Source organism: Borostomias antarcticus, assembly GCF_949987555.1.
Source record: "Borostomias antarcticus genome assembly, chromosome: 23".
In the NCBI taxonomy this organism is placed as follows: domain Eukaryota; kingdom Metazoa; phylum Chordata; class Actinopteri; order Stomiiformes; family Stomiidae; genus Borostomias; species Borostomias antarcticus.
In genome coordinates, this window is record NC_140256.1 from 14864966 (window position 1) to 14884965 (window position 20000).

The 20000-nt window shown below is 49.2% G+C and overlaps 1 protein-coding gene across 1 annotated transcript in view; it reads right to left on the reverse strand.

The window, feature by feature from the left end:
* LOC311324402 (tight junction protein 2-like) overlaps nt 1–20000 on the reverse strand; it is a 62451-nt gene that overhangs the window by 23820 nt on the left and 18631 nt on the right. The window contains exons 3-12 of the mRNA XM_084456861.1: nt 18555–18679; nt 18275–18377; nt 10925–11525; nt 9520–9623; nt 8842–8995; nt 4061–4166; nt 3512–3630; nt 3270–3333; nt 1167–1317; nt 421–529 (exon numbers count right to left, since the gene is read on the reverse strand). Coding sequence (XP_084312987.1) covers nt 421–529; nt 1167–1317; nt 3270–3333; nt 3512–3630; nt 4061–4166; nt 8842–8995; nt 9520–9623; nt 10925–11525; nt 18275–18377; nt 18555–18679 — 1636 coding nt within the window. The remainder of the gene's footprint in view (nt 1–420; nt 530–1166; nt 1318–3269; nt 3334–3511; nt 3631–4060; nt 4167–8841; nt 8996–9519; nt 9624–10924; nt 11526–18274; nt 18378–18554; nt 18680–20000) is intronic.

A 20000-nucleotide genomic window follows, 5' to 3' on the forward strand; every position in this document is an offset into this window, starting at 1 on the left:
TGCTATTAATAAACTGAGCTTAATTACAATAGTGTGTATTTTCCATCATGTGTAGTTCCTTCAAAGTAAAATACTTGTTTTTTTATGTGTCTTGGGGAGGTGATATGCCATATACTGTGAAGTACAGTAAACCGTACCGTGTAACTAGATACCGTACCGTACCGCAAAAATCCATACCGTCTCATCCCTACTTGAGACACAGCAAAAATGTCTTGGGAGAAAGTCGTGCATAATTAGGTTGATGCTAACACTTCATAATTCAATGTGTATAGTGAAATTTGATGATGGGCACAAGGACTGCTCATTGTTTTGGGTGTAAAAACCAAGAAGAAAAATGTGAACAATGTTGGATAGAATAGTATGGATTTGAACTTGGAACCCTATGGATGAGTGTGTTCCCCTGGCACAAGGCCTCCTCACCGTCAGGCTTGCTCTGGGCCAGGATGGTCACGTCCTCTCCTTTAGGAATCTCCAACAGGAACAGGACCGCCTCTTCCCTCACGATGCCTCGGAAGTCCACGTTGTTCACCTTGAAACCAAACACACCATGGTCAAATCTACCTTCATACCAAACACACCATGGTTAAATCTACCTGTAAATCAAACACACCATGGTTACATCTAGGGCTGTTTGTATGTTCAGCATCTGTAATTCCTTCCCGATATGTGAAATTTATGTCAATGTACTATAACCAGAATTGATTGTTCTTGCTTGTTCCATTCAAATATGTCAAGTGTATCAACATTTTTCCACAAATGTTTAAATCCATGCTTATGAATAAAGCTACGAATTGAGTTCCCAGACGGTCTGGGTCTGTCGAGGGGAGTTCCCAGACGGTCTGGGTCTGTCGAGGGGAGTTCCCAGATGGTCTGGGTCTGTCGAGGGGAGTTCCCAGATGGTCTGGGTCTGTCGAGGGAAATTCCCAGACGGTCTGTGTCTGTCAAGGGGAATACCCAGACGGTCTGGGTCTGTCGAGGGGAGTTCCCAGACTGTCTGGGTCTGTCGAAGGAAATTCCCAGACGGTCTGGGTCTTTCAAGGGAAATTCCCAGACGGTCTGGGTCTGTCGAGAGGAATTCCCAGATGGTTGGGTCTGTCGAGGGGAGTTCCCAGACGTTCTGGGTCTGTCGAGGGATAATGGAGATAGGTTGCGTTGTCCTCCCGCACCTTCATGATCTGGTCTCCGGTGCGTAGCCCCTCCTCCTCGGCGGGGCTGCCCTCCTGCACGCCGGCGATGAAGATGCCCACGTCGTTGCCCCCAGCCAGACGCAGCCCCACGCTGTCGCCCTTCTGGAAGCTCACCATCATCGTGCTCGCCCTGCGGACAACCAAGGTAGAGCGGAAAGCGCCGCCAAACGTGAGATCACAAAGTCCTCTTTTTCCAATCTCCTTAAGAAAAACTAGGCTTTACACAAAAACGATAACCAACTTCAATCGTGTGTTTACAAAACTAACTAAAATAAACAAAAATTATAGAGAAAATGTCTTTAGTTTTTTAAATTGATCTTTCATTTCATAAGCCTAGTATTTTGGGTGGATATGAAATCTATCCTCCATGTTTTTATCTGTGCCGCTCACCTGGAGTGAAACTATGTGAGCTCGTGAGATCAGGAGGGTCTCTAGAGACTTGTGCAAAAGAAAAGGACCAAAACTAATACTGAAACTAATACAAATTAAACTAAAACATTTTCAAGAGTTTTCAAAAACTAAAAACTAAACTTAACTAGCAAACCCGCAATAAAAAAGGAAAAAAAGGAAACTAAATTGAAAACAAAAAGGTAAACCGATATGAAATTTAAAAAATAATGAAAAAAGCAAAACTATTATATCCTTGATAAAGACGTATGAAGTGATCTACAGTATTACGACCAGAAAAACGAACAACAGCGCCCCCTGGAATAACACCGTTGATGTACTGTATAACTTGGAGGCTGTCCATGGCCGTAGGCCGGGGGGGGGGTCACAGGTCAGGTCAGACCATGAGGCCACAGAGCAGGACTTGCGCATTAAGAGCTTAACCTGCAGTGAGCAGACACACCCTCAGATCCTAGACTAACCTGGTGAGCAGACACACCCTCAGACCCCAGACTAACCTGCAGTGAGCAGACACACCCTCAGACCCCAGACTAACCTGCAGTGAGCAGACACACCCTCAGATCCTAGACTAACCTGCAGTGAGCAGACACACCCTCAGACCCCAGACTAACCTGCAGACACACCCTCAGACCCCAGACTAACCTGCAGTGAGCAGACACACCCTCAGACCCCAGACTAACCTGCAGTGAGCAGACACACCCTCAGATCCCAGACTAACCTGCACTGAGCAGACACACCCTCAGATCCTAGACTAACCTGCACTGAGCAGACACACCCTCAGACCCCAGACTAACCTGCCCTCAGACCCCAGACTAACCTGCAGTGAGCAGACACACCCTCAGACCCCAGACTAACCTGCCCTCAGACCCCAGACTAACCTGCAGTGAGCAGACACACCCTCAGACCCCAGACTAACCTGCAGTGAGCAGACACACCCTCAGATCCTAGACTAACCTGCAGTGAGCAGACACACCCTCAGATCCTAGACTAACCTGCCCTCAAACCCCAGACTAACCTGCACTGAGCAGACACACCCTCAGACCCCAGACTAACCTGCAGTGAGCAGACACACCCTCAGACCCCAGACTAACCTGCAGTGAGCAGACACACCCTCAGATCCTAGACTAACCTGCACTGAGCAGACACACCCTCAGATCCTAGACTAACCTGCACTGAGCAGACACACCCTCAGACCCCAGACTAACCTGCCCTCAGACCCCAGACTAACCTGCACTGAGCAGACACACCCTCAGACCCCAGACTAACCTGCAGTGAGCAGACACACCCTCAGATCCTAGACTAACCTGCAGTGAGCAGACACACCCTCAGATCCTAGACTAACCTGCAGTGAGCAGACACACCCTCAGATCCTAGACTAACCTGCAGTGAGCAGACACACCCTCAGATCCTAGACTAACCTGGTGAGCAGACACACCCTCAGATCCTAGACTAACCTGCAGTGAGCAGACACACCCTCAGATCCTAGACTAACCTGCAGTGAGCAGACACACCCTCAGATCCTAGACAAAGCACCACCGTCAGCAGGTCCACCGTCCAGGAGACGGTAAAAATAACCGTCCCCACAGACACCGACAGAGGAGAGGAGAGGAGAGGTGAGGGGAGGACAGGACAGGAGGGAGGAGGTGGGCAGAGAGGAGAGGAGAGCTAATTCACCCATAAATCTCTTCGTCTTCTGGGCTGGGTCGAAGCAGGATCTTAGGAGTGGTTTTTACAGCAGCTATAAAAGCAAAGTGATCATCAATCATGTGGTTGAAAACAGATAATATTGCATAAAGTACAACACTGCATTAATCGCTGTGTTGTTTACTAGATGATTCACTTTCAATTGAAGAACCAAGATTTCCTCATTCTATTAGACTAGGCTAGGGCCCACATTCCAGATGCATCGTGGGTACCTGGGGCCTCCTCAGCACGTGGCGCCTCTCTGACCAGCTCAGTGGGGGCGTGGGGGTCCGCAGGCACTCTGAAGGGGGACGCCATGGCAGCCATCTTAGCCCCTCTGTGGGGGTCCTCCCTGGGGTGTGACAACCGACAGCCTGGGTAAGAGGTCTGGAGGAACACACTGACTGACCAATGGAAACACAGTGACCCTCTACATCTCTCCTTCCTGGTCTCTCTCTGTTTTCTTGTTCCTTGTCTCTTTTATTTAGCCTTTATTATCTGTTAGAATGCATGTATGTATGATGCCTTGCGTGATGTGTTCTCGCAGCACACCAGTTTCCCTAAGGGGACAATAAAACCTCTAACTAACTAACTAACTAACTAACTAACTCAATCCCAGTTAACGATGCCCCTACTATCATCCATTCATCCATCCATCTATCAACCATCCAACCATCCATCCATCCATCAATCATCCATCCATGAATCCATCCACGCATCCGCATCCATCCATCCATCCATCCATCCATCCATGCAAAGTCCCCTCCCCCCCTCCGTAGTACCTGGCTGTCTCTCTCTCGTTAGAGGAGTGGGAGGAGAGGTCGGACTGGCGAGACCTCCTCTCTGCCTCGGGGGAGTAGGAATGGAGAGACTCCATCTCTGACATCTCTGAGAGAGGGGCGGAAGGAAAGAAAGACAAGAGAGAGGGGAGAAAAAGGTTAGAGCAATGGAGTCAAAGATCCAAGCATGTTAGTATCACCACCACCACCAGCAGCAGCAGAAGAACCCTGATTAGCTGTGCCCAAGAAGCCCCGCCCACCACCACCAGTCCCCTGTGACAGAGTGAGGTAGATAGATGTGTAGTAACTTTAGAACAAGCTCTGATACTACACTGATTCCAAAGTAACATACTTGTGAGTCTTTAGCCAGGCGGGTGCTATAACAGCACGCCTTGAACACCAACAAGACACTTTCACGTTTGAGGGGGGAAAAAGTGTGTTTTTTTTCCACTTAACTGTTACCATGCAGTTTAGTATTTTCTCAAAATATATCAAAGTATATCTGAGAAATATATCAGGTCTATATCAGACCGTCCTGCCCATTTAGAGCGCTGACTTAGAGCAGTGTTGAAGGCTGGGCGGCCTCTGTCTGAACTCTCTCTCTGAGCTGCCTCTCTCTCTCTGAGCTCTCTCTGAGCTCTCTCTCTCTCTGAGCTCTCTCTCTCTGAGCTCTCTCTCTCTCTGAGCTCTCTCTCTCTCTGAGCTCTCTCTCTCTCTGAGCTCTCTCTCTGAGCTCTCTCTCTCTGAGCTCTCTCTCTCTCTCTGAGCTCTCTCTGAGCTCTCTCTCTCTCTCTGAGCTCTCTCTCTCTGAGCTCTCTCTCTCTGGTCTCTCTCTCTCTGAGCTCTCTCTCTCTGAGCTCTCTCTCTCTGAGCTCTCTCTCTGAGCTCTCTCTCTCTCTCTGGTCTCTCTCTGAGCTCTCTCTCTCTGGTCTCTCTCTCTGGTCTCTCTCTCTGGTCTCTCTCTCTCTGAGCTCTCTCTCTCTGAGCTCTCTCTCTCTCTGGTCTCTCTCTCTGGTCTCTCTCTCTGGTCTCTCTCTCTGGGCGGCCTCGTCTGCATGGCCCTGTGTTTGATTCACTCCCATGAGTTTGATTCATCCCATTCATCTGATGTGTTGCAAATGAGAGCCTTTCATTTCCCTGGTTTGATCTCCGGACCACTGTGTCTCTCCTACGTACGGAGGAGCAGAGCAACCCTCTACAGAGGAGCAGGGGAGGAGGGAGGGGCTCAGAGCAGCCCTCTACAGAGGGGCAGGGGAGGAGGGAGGGGCTCAGAGCAACCCTCTACAGAGGGGCAGGGGAGGAGGGAGGGGCTCAGAGCAGCCCTCTACAGAGGGGCAGGGGAGGAGGGAGGGGCTCAGAGCAACCCTCTACAGAGGGGCAGGGGAGGAGGGAGGGGCTCAGAGCAGCCCTCTACAGAGGAGCAGGGGAGGAGGGAGGGGCAGGGGAGGAGGGAGGGGCTCAGAGCAGCCCTCTACAGAGGAGCAGGGGAGGAGGGGAGGGGGGAGAGGAGAGGAGGAGAGGAGAGAGATGTCAGATACGAGAGAAGCTCCGTGAAAAAAAAGATTTTGGGACGATCAAAAATCAATGAGGGAATTTGCGTTTGTGGGCCCGACAAGGCAACGTTTCCGCAGAACGGACCATTAAATCTCAATGAAGTCAATTCCAGTTAAGGCCATGGACACATACGACCTGTCATACTGTACAGCACTGGAGTGTGAAAAGTGATGACTAGTCCCTTAGAGATGGAGGGAGGAGAGAGAGAGAGAGGAAGAGAGAGAAAGGGAGAGAGAGAGAAGGGGGAGAGAGAAAGGGAGAGAGGGAGAAGGGGGAGAGAGAATAAGCGAGTGATGGAGGGATGAGGTGCAGGGGAGTGACAGAGATGAAGAGGTGTGAGAGATGAGAGAGAAGGATGGATGGATGGATGGATGGATGGATGGATGGATGGATGGATGGATGGATGGAGCGAGGGAGGGAGGAAAAGGGGGAGTGGGGTTACTGTGGGTGGAGGAGGGGGCGTCTGTGAGTGCATTTCCTGGCGAGTGAACCTCTTTCACAGCCTCTCGTCCTGTGAAAGCCTAAAGACAGATGGACAGACAGATGGACATACAGACAGACAGGCAGGCAGGCAGAGAGGGACACATGCCCCTCCATTATCTCTCCATTCCCCAAGCAGGAGACACTCGTATGCAAGGGCAGATCAGAGGCATGAATGTGGGTCATGGTTCTGGGATTCTAGTGCTGGATGTCACCCAGTATGTGGTTGGCATGGTAAAACATGAAAGCACAAGCAGGTCACATAAGATGGTGGCTTGCCTGCATCACATTATTGGGTTGTTTGTGCGTGTGTGTGTGTGTGTATGCGAGAGAGAGAGAGAGAGAGAGAGAGAGAGAGAGAGAGAGAGAGAGGAAACTTGCATGTTAAAGTAGAATGTAATGTTTAGATGTGGTGAATGTGGTGGATACATATGTGCTTACTTGAGTGAGTGAGTGTGTGTGTGTGTGTGTGTGTGTGTGTGTGTGTGTGTGTGTATGAGAGTATGTGTGTGTGTGTGTGTGTGTGTGTGTGTGTGTATGAGAGTATGTGTGTGTGTGTGTGTGTGTGTGTGTGTGTGTGTGTGTGTGTGTGTGTGTGTATGCATGTGCGTGGAAGCGCGGTGGACCGGAGGTCTGTTTGATGTCATGTTCTGAGCCGAGTGCTCTGGTCTCATCCAGTACACTCTGTGCCCTGTGTTCTCTCACTCTCTCTCTCTCTCTCCATCCCTCTCTATCCCCCTCCTTTTAGCCCTCTCCCCCCCCTCTCTCTCTCTCTCTCCATCCCTCTCCTTTTAGCCCTCTCTCTCTCTCTCTCTCTCTCTCCATCCCTCTCCTTTAAGCCCTCTCTCTCTCTCTCTCTCTTTTTAATCAGAGCCTTGGCGGAGCTGCTAGGGGCCGTTGGCAGGACAGGAGAGAGATATAAACAAGAGAAGGAGAGCGGTCCCCCCAGGGAGACCAGCAGCTGAGCTGACTCCTCTATACAGGGAGACCAGGAGCTGAGCTGACTCCTCTATACAGGGAGACCAGGAGCTGAGCTGACTCCTCTATACAGGGAGACCAGCAGCGCTGAGCTGACTCCTCTATACAGGGAGACCAGGAGCTGAGCTGACTCCTCTATACAGGGAGACCAGCAGCGCTGAGCTGACTCCTCTATACAGGGAGACCAGCAGTGCTGTCAGGGGGAGGCTGGGACCAGTGTAGTTCACTGGAGAGAGAGCTGTGCTGCAGGAGAGTTTGTTGAAGAACTCTGCTGGCTGTGAACACACACACACGCACGCACTCACGCAAGCACGCACGCACACACACACACACTCCCTGCTGAAATCCTCCCCTGCCTTCTATTCCCCTATAAGCCAACAGGGATGTGACCTCACTTCCTTCTTCCTGCTTATCAGCCAATGAGGGCTGGGTTAAGGTGACAGGGGGCAGCCCCTTAATGTTAGCATGGGGAAGGGGCTTGTTCACACCAGTCACAGTTCATGTTAAGTACTTGATGATACACCGTCACAATGAACATGTTTGTTAATGATTGAGGTAGGAAAAGGTGGCACTGCATGTGTTATGGAGGAACAGACGGAGCTTGGCGTGTTTTGGCCCGAGGAGTTTTCAAACCTGTTAACACCGACAGAAGCATGTTTATGTTAATATGTTACCATTGCTATAACAACTCTTACCCACTTCTAGACCACGGTTTTCTCATGCAACTTTCTGTTTTTGAAAAAAGCCAGTTATTACCCCGTTCTCTACAGATAATGGTTTCACTGCAGATATCATAAAGCGATCAGACATACTGTAACAGCACAGCAGAAAGACAAACAACGTCTATTTAAATGATACTAAACAAGAAGACTAAAAAGAATATACAATAATGTACACTACATTCAAAATATACTTGTTCCATTGGCATTATTCAACTTATTCTACGAATAAAAATCACACAATACAAAATAAATAGTGATTAAAATACTTTATTGGTTTAGGAAAAGTATTAAGAATTTATTAGAGCATATATTATAGCAAAAAGATGTGTGAAAGCTTGACAAATAGCTGTAAATATCGTGGCACAGGTTTACAGGGTTAAAAAGGCAACCAAACATTACTGTTGTGTCTTGGGTGGTCCTTCATCTAAAAGTATGACATTTTATCTGGAAGAGAGAACACAAAAAAGGATTTCTCTTTCGTATGATTGAAGAAATCGCTTTTTGTAGTCAATTAATTCTACTCTTGTCTAGTTAACTTCCTGATACGAGAGCAACTTTGATGAAAGTTAGCCCTTTAATCGTAGGCTAATAATAAAACACTTTTAGCCACCACACCCAGTAATTGAAGATGGACAGTAAAAATTCCCTGGGTGACTTCTGTGTACGTGTGTGTGTGTGTGTGTGTACATGTGTGTGTGTACGTTTCAGCTGCGTAGACGAAACGTGTTCCTACGCCAATTCATTTTTCATTCATTTTTATTTTTAATCCTGCGAATGCCAGATATATTGACCCCTGTGAGGTCGTGACCTGTGCCTGTCCCCTCTCTAGGAATGTTGAAATAATGCCATTGGATACTTTGGAACGTCGTCAACACCTGACCACTGCCATGTGAAAGACTTCCTAAACTGACCTCCTAGCTGGAACCTGCGGTCAGTCTCCCCCAACACAGATGAGGTCTGGACTCCTCTGAGAGAGCTTGGGGGTCGTACTCTAGGCTTCCCCTGTGTCTGGGGAAACAAGCCCCGCCCCCCCCGTGGAACGGGACTCACCGTCGGGTTCCGAGTCGGAGTCGACCAGCGGCGGGATGCGGATGAGTATCTGGCGGCGGTCTCTCTGGACGACCAGCTGCAGCTTCCCCCGAGACTTCTCTATCAGCTTCCCCGCGTCGTTCAGGGACAGGTTCTCCGTCACCGTGCCGTTGATCTGGGGACATTAGAGAGGAAGAGACTGGGCTAGGGGGACCATGAGTGTGTGTGAGTGTGTGTGTGTGTGTGTGTGTGAGTGTGTGAGGAGTCAGTGAGTCAGTGAGTGAGTACATCCAGTAGCTAACAGCTCAGTAATAAACACGCTCTCTTTCCCAGTGAGAGTGAACAGGTGCTGTTGATGAATGCTGGTTTCCAGTAACGCTAACAGGCATTGAGACCGGGGAGGGGGGGGGGGGCAGGCGCTGAGACTGGGGGGGGGGGGGGGGGCAGGCGCTGAGACTGGGGGGCAGGTGCTGAGACCAGTGGGGGGTGGGGGGGGGGGGCAGACGCTGAGACCAGGGTGGTGGGGGGGGGGGGGGGCAGGCGCTGAGACCGGGGGGGTGGGGGGGGGGGGGCAGACGCTGAGACCAGGGTGGTGGGGGGGGGGCAGGCGCTGAGACCGGGGGGGTGGGGGGGGGCAGACGCTGAGACCAGGGTGGTGGGGGGGGGGCAGGCGCTGAGACCAGGGGGGTGGGGGCTTACCTTGAGGATGATGTCCCCCTCCTGCAGGTTCCCGTCCTTGGCGGCCAGGCCGGTACTGGTCATCTCCTTAATGAAGATCTGACTGCCCAGACGGAGTCCGTACTCTACACACACACACAAACACGCGCACACACGCATACACACACACGCACACGCACGCGCACACGCACACACACGCACGCACACGCACACGCACACGCACACGCACACGCACACACACACACACACACACACACACACACACACACACACACACACACACACACACACACGCACATTGTGACACACACACACACACACACACGCACATTGTGACTCTCAATAACTGCGGTGGCAACAGAATATTATACCTCTAACCCTGACCTTAAAATGCCCTTGCTCTGGATTGGGATCTAAAAACACCCTGCATATCTGACCGCAAGTGTTGATCGAACCTTAACCTAAACTTCCCTGAACATCCCAATGAGGTGGTCCAGCTGTCAGAACATACATGCACTCCCTGGGTTCTTCTCTAATCAGTATTGTATGTTTAGTTTAGATGCTGCTTTCACCTCTACACCACACACGTCCTTAAATATCAAATTGACACAGTTAAATGATGAATATTGACATCCATTGAAGGTTTAGCGTACCTACTGACTGTAGCTAAATTACTTGACATACTCCCCTCCCATAAACACAGAATATTCTTTCTTTCCTTATTCTAACCACTGTAACCAACCACAGCAGTGTGGCTAGTAACACATACAGTAAAAGAGTAGAGTCCAGCTAAAACACAGCTAGCCTGGTGTAGAGAGGGAGGATGAGTCCAGCTAAAACACAGCTAGCCTGGTGTAGATAGGGAGGATGAGCAGAGCTAAAACACAGCTAGCCTGGTGTAGAGAGGGAGGATGAGTAGAGCTAAAACACAGCTAGCCTGGTGTAGAGAGGGAGGATGAGTCCAGCTAAAACACAGCTAGCCTGGTGTAGAGAGGGAGGATGAGTAGAGCTAAAACACAGCTAGCCTGGTGTAGATAGGGAGGATGAGTCCAGCTAAAACGCAGATAGCCTGGTGTAGATAGGGAGGATGAGTCCAGCTAAAACGCAGATAGCCTGGTGTAGATGGGGAGGATGAGTCCAGCTAAAACGCAGATAGCCTGCTCTAGATAGGGAGGATGAGTCCAGCTAAAACACAGCTAGCCTGGTGTAGTTAGGGAGGATGAGCAGAGCTAAAACACAGCTAGCCTGGTGTAGATAGGGAGGATGAGCAGAGCTAAAACACAGCTAGCCTGGTGTAGTTAGGGAGGATGAGCAGAGCTAAAACACAGCTAGCCTGGTGTAGAGAGGGAGGATGAGCAGAGCTAAAACACAGCTAGCCTGGTGTAGAGAGGGAGAGGGAGGATGAGTAGAGCTCTGGGAGTCTGACCTTCGTTGGGCCGGTTCTTGACCAGCAGCACGTTGACGGGTTTCTCAAGCGGCTCCAGCTCCTTGGCTCCTCCCCTGCGAGGCTCGGGGGAGGGCGTGTTCTCCTGAAGGCGGTCCCTGCTCCTCGCCCTGGCAATCCTGGGCGGGTCCGGGCCGTCGTACGCATGCCTCCCCCCCCCTCCTCCTCCACGCTCGTAGCTGTCCCCCCGCCCGTAGCTCCCCCGTGGGCTCCCACCACGCTCACGCTCACCGCTGCGCCCGCGGCTCCGCTCCCGCGGGTAGCGTGGCCTCTCCGGGCTGGGCGGCTCGCGGTCCAGGCCCCGCCCCCGGCTGCCATCGCGCTGTCGGCCGGGGCTGGGCGACGCCCTGTCCGGGCTCCTCCCCCGGCTGGGTTCCGGGCGGCCACGGTCGTGGGGGCTGCCCCGGTAGTCAGGGTCCAGGTAGCTCTTGTTGTCAGGGGTGGGGTCCCGCGGGCGCGTGTAGCCGGGGCCGCCGTTGTCCTGCGGCCAGCCGTTGTCCGTGTCGTAGTACTGGGTGGAGGGGTCGGGTGAGGGTGGCTGCTTGAGTGAGTGGAGCGTCACCCTGCGAGGTCTCTTCACCGTCTGGGGGGGGGGTGGGGGACAAACACGGATATAAGGTTCCACCATCAAAGCTGCTATCCAGTTTCATCAAACCCATCCTACCACACACTAAGAGAGACCTAGAGACCTGGCCAATGTCCCCACCTACGACTTCTCTTATTACTTGCGCTGCCAAGTAGGGTGTTCACTGCTGTCTGTGTGTGTGTGTGTGGGTAGCTAGGTGGGTATGTGGGTGAGTGGGTGGCTGGATGTGCATGTTGTTCACACCATAGCTCAAAAACAACTAACCCTATGACATGCATACTTGGTACATATATTCCGCCCAAGGTACCCTGGACCTGATTCGATTTTGGAGCGGATCTGAATTATGGGTTGGATCCACAAATAATTTTTCTCTTTCATTATGAAATTGTATAGGAGTTATTCATACTACCGACTGACCACAAGGCAGCAGCAACAACTACCTCTCTACATTGCATGCAAGCCTCCCAAAATAGAACTCCTCAACCTCATATTTCTGTCCATGAGTAAAATATATTTTTTCCAGTGGATATCGTAGTTAATACAAGATAGATCTAGGAAAAGCAGTTTTGTGTTCATATGTGTGGTATTTATTCCAAATGGGAGACTCCCGTAACCACTCTTAGGCAGCAGTCAAACAAGGAAGTGATTTGGCATGAAAACATTAATTCATGGATGTTTAGGCTCAATCCGATCATGGAAAAAATGTTTTCCAGTAGATATAATACAAGATTGAATGATCTAGGAAAGCAGTGATGTGTTTGTTTGTGTTTATATGTGTGTGTGTTTATATGCGTGATATTTATTTCCTGTCATGATGGCTCTCGAGGAAGGGAAAATCCCCCTCTATATGACATCAACGGACGTTGCTATGATGACCAACTACATTTAGGGGAATACTATTTTGCGATGGAAAGCGCAGTGAAAAAAGTAAAGCAAGTAAAATTGAATCAAGCTAAATCAAGTTGACCCAGTTCCATGCCATCAATCAATCAATCAATCAAAGCTTTATTTGTATAGCGCATTTCATACCCAGAGGCAACACAATGCGCTTTACAGAGAACAAGGGAGGTGGGCATACGACCCACTCTACATATTCCAGAGGGAAGCAAAAAAACAGTAATCACCCGGGGGCCAGATAAGTGAGCTGTAAAAATTCTTCCCTGACCCCTCTCAACAAAGCGATCGAGCAAGCTCCAGGAGTATGTTTGTCTACCGGCTAAGAACATTTATGAAGCAATACATTGCATTAAATTACATTTCAGAGTGAGAGAGGCTAAAAGCATCATAGGAGAGAGAATATTCTACGGACATGCTACATCATCCACAGTAGACACAGGGGTATCTATCGGACTTCGGGAGGTCTGCTGGTGACAGTGGGGCATCCACTGGACCTGGTTAGAAGATAGGATGCCATGGAAAGACATGGTAAGGCTTAAGTTGGCACCTTGCCTGAGTACAGTCTAGTTGGACTGTATGGTTGTAACTAAAACTTGGACACATTCTGGGCCTAATTCCACTATCATGTTACACAGCAGAGTGAAGGCTACCCTCAGTTGATACTTTGCTAGAAACGCCTGCTCCTCCACACAGCGCATCATGTGGCTGTAACTCAATAAAGCATGTAGACATGGTGAAGAGGTTTAGTTGCTGTTCAACCAAATATTAGAATGGGTAAAAAGCATGATCTACAGAACCTTGACGGTGGCATGATTGCTGGTGCCAGACGTGGTGGTTCTAGCATCTCAGAAACAGCTGAACTTCTGGGATTTTCACAAACTACAGTGAACGTTTGTGGGCAAAAATGACTCGTTAATGCGAGAATCAGAGGAGAATGGCCACTTCAAAATAACAAAAAGTCTTTCTTGACATTATCTTGTGTTGTTATTTATTGTTGCTATGAGGTTGAGGAGCCAGAACCCAAGAGTTTTACTTCCCTGCACATGTATAAAAGATCTAACAACAATGGAATCTACATTTGAATCTGAATGTACCACCGTGGAGTGCAGAAGGGCACCTTGTGGAATCCATGCCACAAAGAATTCAGGCTGTTCTGGAGGCAAAAGGGGGTCCTACCCAGTACTAGACTGAAGTGGCAAAATTGACATACCTAATAAAGTGGCCACTATGTGTATACTGTAACCCCAAATTCTCAGACTGCCGGTCATCACTCAAACAAACCACTCACAGTTAGAGGTGTAACGGTGCATGTATTCGTACCGTACGGTACGGGGCTTTCGGTACGGTACAGACATGTGGCGAGCGAACCCAACGGTACAGTCATGTGCCGAGCGACCCGACAGATCATTCGAGCAGATCCCTTTCAGTAGACTGTCACAGTTGTGACAATGGGCTGTTTCTTAATCGACTCTTGTGAAATAGCGCCACACTTTGAACCTTTCACTCTCTCTGCCATCGCTTCTGTCACTGTGAAAACGAGTCTCTTCGCATCGCAGGCGTGTGTGTGTGTGTGCCCCCCCCCCCCCCCCCCCCCCCCCTCCCTCAGTTCGGCTCGCTCACACTGCGAAATAGGCTATATACATGGGGACCTTTGTAATCCATCTCCCATCTAATTGTACCGCAAGTTACTTAGGCCTACCATATTTTGCCGAGCACATAAGTAAAAAAAATTTGATATAGGCTACAGTCCCGTGCGACATGTCTGTGATTTGGAAACGAGTAGCCTACGAGCAGTGTCATCATCTCAGCGCACAACTCACATTTGTCAGTGGGCTCGCGTTGATATTCAGTCGTCCTCATTACCGTCCTCCTGAGGTAAAACTATTAATTCTGTTTGTTTGCCTTAGCCTAATGCACCGTAATGAAACACAGGTAGGCTAAGGGAATAATTTATATATCACGGAGGTCCCAATGTAGGCTATAGTCCTTGCAATGAGAGAAATGAAACTCTGAAGCTGCACACAGCATGCGCTCGTTTGTACATGCACGTTTGCACACACAGTCTATATCTCTGTGGGAAAAAAGGCAGATTTATTTTTTTGTAAAGATTTTAATTTATTTAGTTTAAATTTTTATTGCATTTAATTCGTTTTAAATAAGCGATTCAAAAACATATTTTTAAGTAGGCTATTCGTTTTTATTTCATTTTCTACTGCTGGGGACATCATCACTGCCAGCAGGTCTTCCCTCGCTGCTGACAGTGTTGACAAGTTGATTTTTCTGGCCAAAAATATGAAGGTTGAGTGAAGTGGGTTAAATGGGGTATGAATGAGGGGGAAACACTTAAAATAAATGTATATTATTAATATTATTATTAAAAAGATTGATTCAAGATCATTTTCAAAGAATAGAAAAGGAATCAGAGTAGTGCCGGCGCGCCGCTCCTGAACCGAACAGAGACGTCCGTACCGAGGTACGTACCGAACCGTGTTGTTTTCCTACCGTTACACCCCCACTCACAGTAATGGTCCAGTCAGCTAGCCAATGCACAGCCTGTCGATCTAAATGGGACTCTTCTACTTTTAGGGCCGACAGAGAGAGATGGCAGAGCGTGAGCCCTCGCTAGCAGCTCTACGCTGGGGCGCTAGGACATGACGCCATGCTACTGACCATTTCTACTGACCACAAAACAGTTCTTGTGATATTGTGGGACACTGCCTCAGGTTGGAATGTGAGATCTTGATAAGAGATGCTCAGAGACACTCTGTGCTCCCCCATCCTCCTTTTGCGACAGGCCAGCCACATTCCACATCCACAGACACTCGCAGTGAGACAAAGGATCCTCCATTCTTGCTTTGTGTCTTTAATAAAGTGAAACTGCTCCATCTCCACCATGTGATGCAAACACCACGTGAATAAGCCCGGTGAACCAAGTTATGGTGTGATGCACTGTATTTGTAATGCAACTGTACTGTGTGTTATAAATAACTGATTCTATGCTGCTAAGTCTACCATAGCCAAGTTTTGTATCCATCTTTGCCTAAAATCATGACTCAGGTGATTATGCATGTTGTGGAAATGTCAGATCATGTTGAAACCATAACCGGGATATTTGATGATTCCAGAGTGAGCCCAGAGTCTGAGCTCTGGTTTTACGATGGTAGCCGGGGCCCCCGGGGTGATCCAGTGACCAATCGCGTGCCTGTCTACGCCCACAGGACACACCTCACTCTCGGCTCCTTAAAAGCGAGCAGACAGGAAGCTCTCTCTCTCTCTCTCAACTCTCCAGTAACTTCACATGTGTGCCTGGTTGATCAAATCAGCCTGTATCTGTGGAATGCTGAACCGCTATTTAAGAACTCTGTAGTCGACACAGGGCTTAGGAATTTCCACCAACTCTTCAAAGATCCACCTCTGGCGAGAGCAGAGGTTTTGAATGAGATATTTGCAACTTGTGAACTCTGAAACTGAACTTTGAACTTGCGCGAACATCAACTTCACGCAGCAACGCTATCACTGATTCAACGGGAGCCCAAGCGTGCTGCCCCCTTCATCGAATCAAGCGACCATCAGTCATGTGCCTCCTCCATGCTTCGAGCCAGACAACACCGCCCGGACAACGCGCTTCACACATCAGTGTAAGGTTGATATCCATGCATTCTCTTTGATGTGGGGTGATGTCAAAGTGTTGTTTAAGCTTAGAAGATTTAGGATAGGCTGTGATAATCTCTGGCATCATTCTTTTCTGCTGTGTTTTCATATTGCCACATGTGTTTTTCCATCTAGTATTGCATTGTGTTATAATATTATTTTGATAATTGATTAGTATAACTTTAAAAAATATTATTAAGTTTTGACCACGTCCGAGCGCCATCACATTATCTTAGGTCACTTGATTGAGTCAAGAACTCCTCCTACAGACTGAGATTGATGAAAACATTTGACTATTGATAAATGTTATCTTGTTTCCCTGTACAAAACAGGGTGGTGCCCCATATACGAGTTGATTTAATGCATTAAACCCATTTTCCTTCATATTTGTGATAACCGCGGTATAATCATAAATAATACTGGTCATAGTCATAGCTCTAAACCTAAAACACGCTACAAGATAATGCACGTGTCACACAACACCCGAGAGGTTTAAACACACGTACTCACACGCTCACAAACACGCTCGCATGCCTTCTCTCCCCCCTCACTCACTCACTCACTCACTCACTCACTCACTCACTCACTCACTCACTCACTCACTCACTCACTCTATAAACGCACAAATAAACCCTGCACACCTCCGGCTGTGCTCCGAGGTGCGGTGGATTCCTGTGTGGTACAGTACTAGTTTACAGTACTAGTTTACAGTACTAGTTTTCAGTACTAGTTTACAGTACTAGTTTACAGTACTAGTTTTCAGTACTAGTTTACAGTACTAGTTTACAGTACTAGTTTTCAGTACTAGTTTACAGTACTAGTTTTCAGTACTAGTTTACAGTACTAGTTTACAGTACTAGTTTTCAGTACTAGTTTTCAGTACTAGTTTTCAGTACTAGTTTACAGTACTAGTTTTCAGTACTAGTTTTCAGTACTAGTTTTCAGTACTAGTTTACAGTACTAGTTTTCAGTACTAGTTTTCAGTTGAAAGGAGGCCAGAGAAGCGGAAGGCTTTGAGTCCAGTACAGTAGCAGCCTGCCGGTACAGTAATGGGTCTCTGTATGTATGGAGGTCATGACCCCTGGCCAGACTACACACACACACACACACACACACACACACACACAAGCATGCATGAGCACACAAGCTCAGATTGCATATTGCACTTACGTGTGTGCAAGCTTTCACGCAGTTGTGTGCAAAACTAAGACACAAACACACACACACACACACATGCACACACACAGCCATAGGCCCGGGGCTGCAGTGGGGGGATACTTCTGTCTGTGTGTGTGTGTGTGTGTGTGTGTGTGTGTGTGTGTAAAAGGAAAGTTATGCCGTTGGTCCACGACCTTGACCACCACCACGACCATTTATTATTTGTGTCTCTGTATGTAATTTTCTACGTGGACATAAGTAAATCGTTAAAATGTTTTTAACTATTTCAGCGCTGAGATGAACATCACGGTTAAATCTTTGCATACTTTACTGCAGGTGAGCTTGCAGCACATGCAGGACAGACTACATGAGGAGCCGTGTGGGGTCGGATGTAACACACTACATGAGGAGCCGTGTGGGGTCGGATGTAACAGACTACATGAGGAGCCTTGTGGGGTCAGATGTAACAGAAGGCCTCACGGGGCGTGTCCACCGATAAGCTGTATTTTAGAGCTGGCGCTGTTTCTTAGTTGTTTACGATGGGTAATGAGCTCTAGGGGGCTATAGAGACCAGAACTGTGTTCCAAGCGCCATGAGCTCCAGGCTTTTTCTACTTCTCTCAGTTGAAAAAAACTTTTTGGGCTCGAGCGCAGGTTGTAAAAGACTGCTCTGACGACGACAACGGTCGGTTTTTGTCAAAACTGCTGCATTAGCTAACATTAGCTAGCTATCTTAACTTGGCTAGTTATTCTACACTCTGCAAAAACACGACAGTCGTTGCTAGCGTACAGTTAGCTGTAGTGTAGCTGTAAAAGGTTGGTAACCTAGCCAGCACTAAACTCTAGCTTAGTGCGCTCTACACAGCTGTAAGCTCGGCCCTGTTCAGCTTCATACAGCTGGCCGGTGGACACACACCCTTCTGCCGGTGGACACACCCTTTTGCCGGTGGACACACACCCTTCTGCCGGTGGACACACACCCTTCTGCCAGTGGACACACACCCATAGCTGGCTGAGGCCAGGAGGGAGGGGGGTACTCACAAACTTGGCCACCTTCCCGCATTTTCGGAGTTGCTGGACGGCGAAGGAGTGAGGCACATTATCCATGGGAATGGTGTTGACCTGGATGACCCGGTCGTTTTCACTGCAGGGGGAGAAACAAACAAACAAACAGAGCCCCACGGTGAGAAGGCCCAGCTCAGACGAGGAGGACCACGGTGAGAACGCCCAGCTCAGACGAGGAGGAAGGCAGTCGGTCCGCGCTGCGCTGTTCCCCGTCTACAGCGTGTGTGTGCGTGACGCCTGGGAGCACTGGACTCACAATAGCAGGCCATCGGCAGGACCGCCCTGCAGCACGTCGGACACCATGATGGACGTCTCGCCGCTGTCCACGTTGGGGTTGTCCCGTCCCCCAGACACGGCGATGCCGAACCCCATCTTGGAGTCCTGAGAGAGAGAGAGAGAGAGAGAGAGCAGGAGGGAGAGAGAGAATGAGTTGTGGTTGCACCAACAGACAGATATGAAATTGAGAGGGGGATACGCAGAGATGGGATGAGATGTGTGAAAGAGAGTGGAGGGAGGGTTGGGGATATTGAGTTGTGATAGATAAACAGAGATATAGGGTTGAAATTGGATCTGGAGAAGACAGACAGAGGCCCATAGATAATTAGAGGAAAGGGGGTATAAATTGGTTGCGGAAAGATATATGTGCGCACATACTGTACACGCACACACATACACGCACAAACACACACACACACACACACACAAACACGCACGCACACACACGCACACACACACACAAATGGCTAGATGCTGACAGAGCCACTCATCACAACACAGAGAAAGAGAGAGACAGGGAGAGAGAGAGAGAGAGAGAGTGAGAGAGAGGGAGCGAGCGAGAGAGAGGGAGAGAGAGACAGGGAGAGAGAGAGAGAGCGAGAGGGAGAGAGAGAGAGGGAGAGAGAGATTGAGAGGGAGAGAGAGAGAGAGTGAGAGGGAGAGAGTGGGAGAGAGAGAGAGAGAGAGAGCGAGCGAGAGAGAGTGGGAGAGAGAGAGAGGGAGAGAGAGAGTGAGAGGGAGAGAGTGAGAGGGAGAGAGTGGGAGAGAGTGAGAATGAGAGGGAGAGAGAGCGAGAGAGAGAGAGTGGGAGAGAGAGAGAGGGAGAGAGAGTGGGAGAGAGAGAGTGAGAGGGAGAGAGAGTGAGAGGGAGAGAGAGAGAGAGAGAGAGAGAGAGAGAGAGAGAGAGAGAGAGGAAGATAGGGAGAGAGAGGGAGAGAGAGAGAGGGAGAGAGTGGGAGAGAGAGAGTGGGAGCGAGAGAGAGAGAGAGGGAGAGAGAGAGAGAGAGAGAGAGAGGGAGGGAGTGAGAGAGAGGTACTGAGAGGAAGCAGGGAATGTGAGGCAGAGCAACTGTATGCCAGAGAGAGAAATGATCCCACACACGTCCAAAACACTGACAAGATAAATCTACCACAGAGGGGGAGTGTGTGTGTGTGTGTGAGAGAGAGAGAGAGTGAGTGTGTGTGTGTGTGAGAGAGAGAGAGAGAGAGGTCAACCGTGGAGCACACTGCTCGTAGCTATCAAAGGGGGAACAAAGACATCTTGTGTCTGACTAAATGAAGATGCATGGTACCCCTCTGACAGGAGACCCTGAAACACACACACACACACACACACACACACACACACCCACACGCACACGCACACGCACACGCACACACACACACTATAATGGGGATATGGAGAACAGGAGGCACCCAGCAGGTA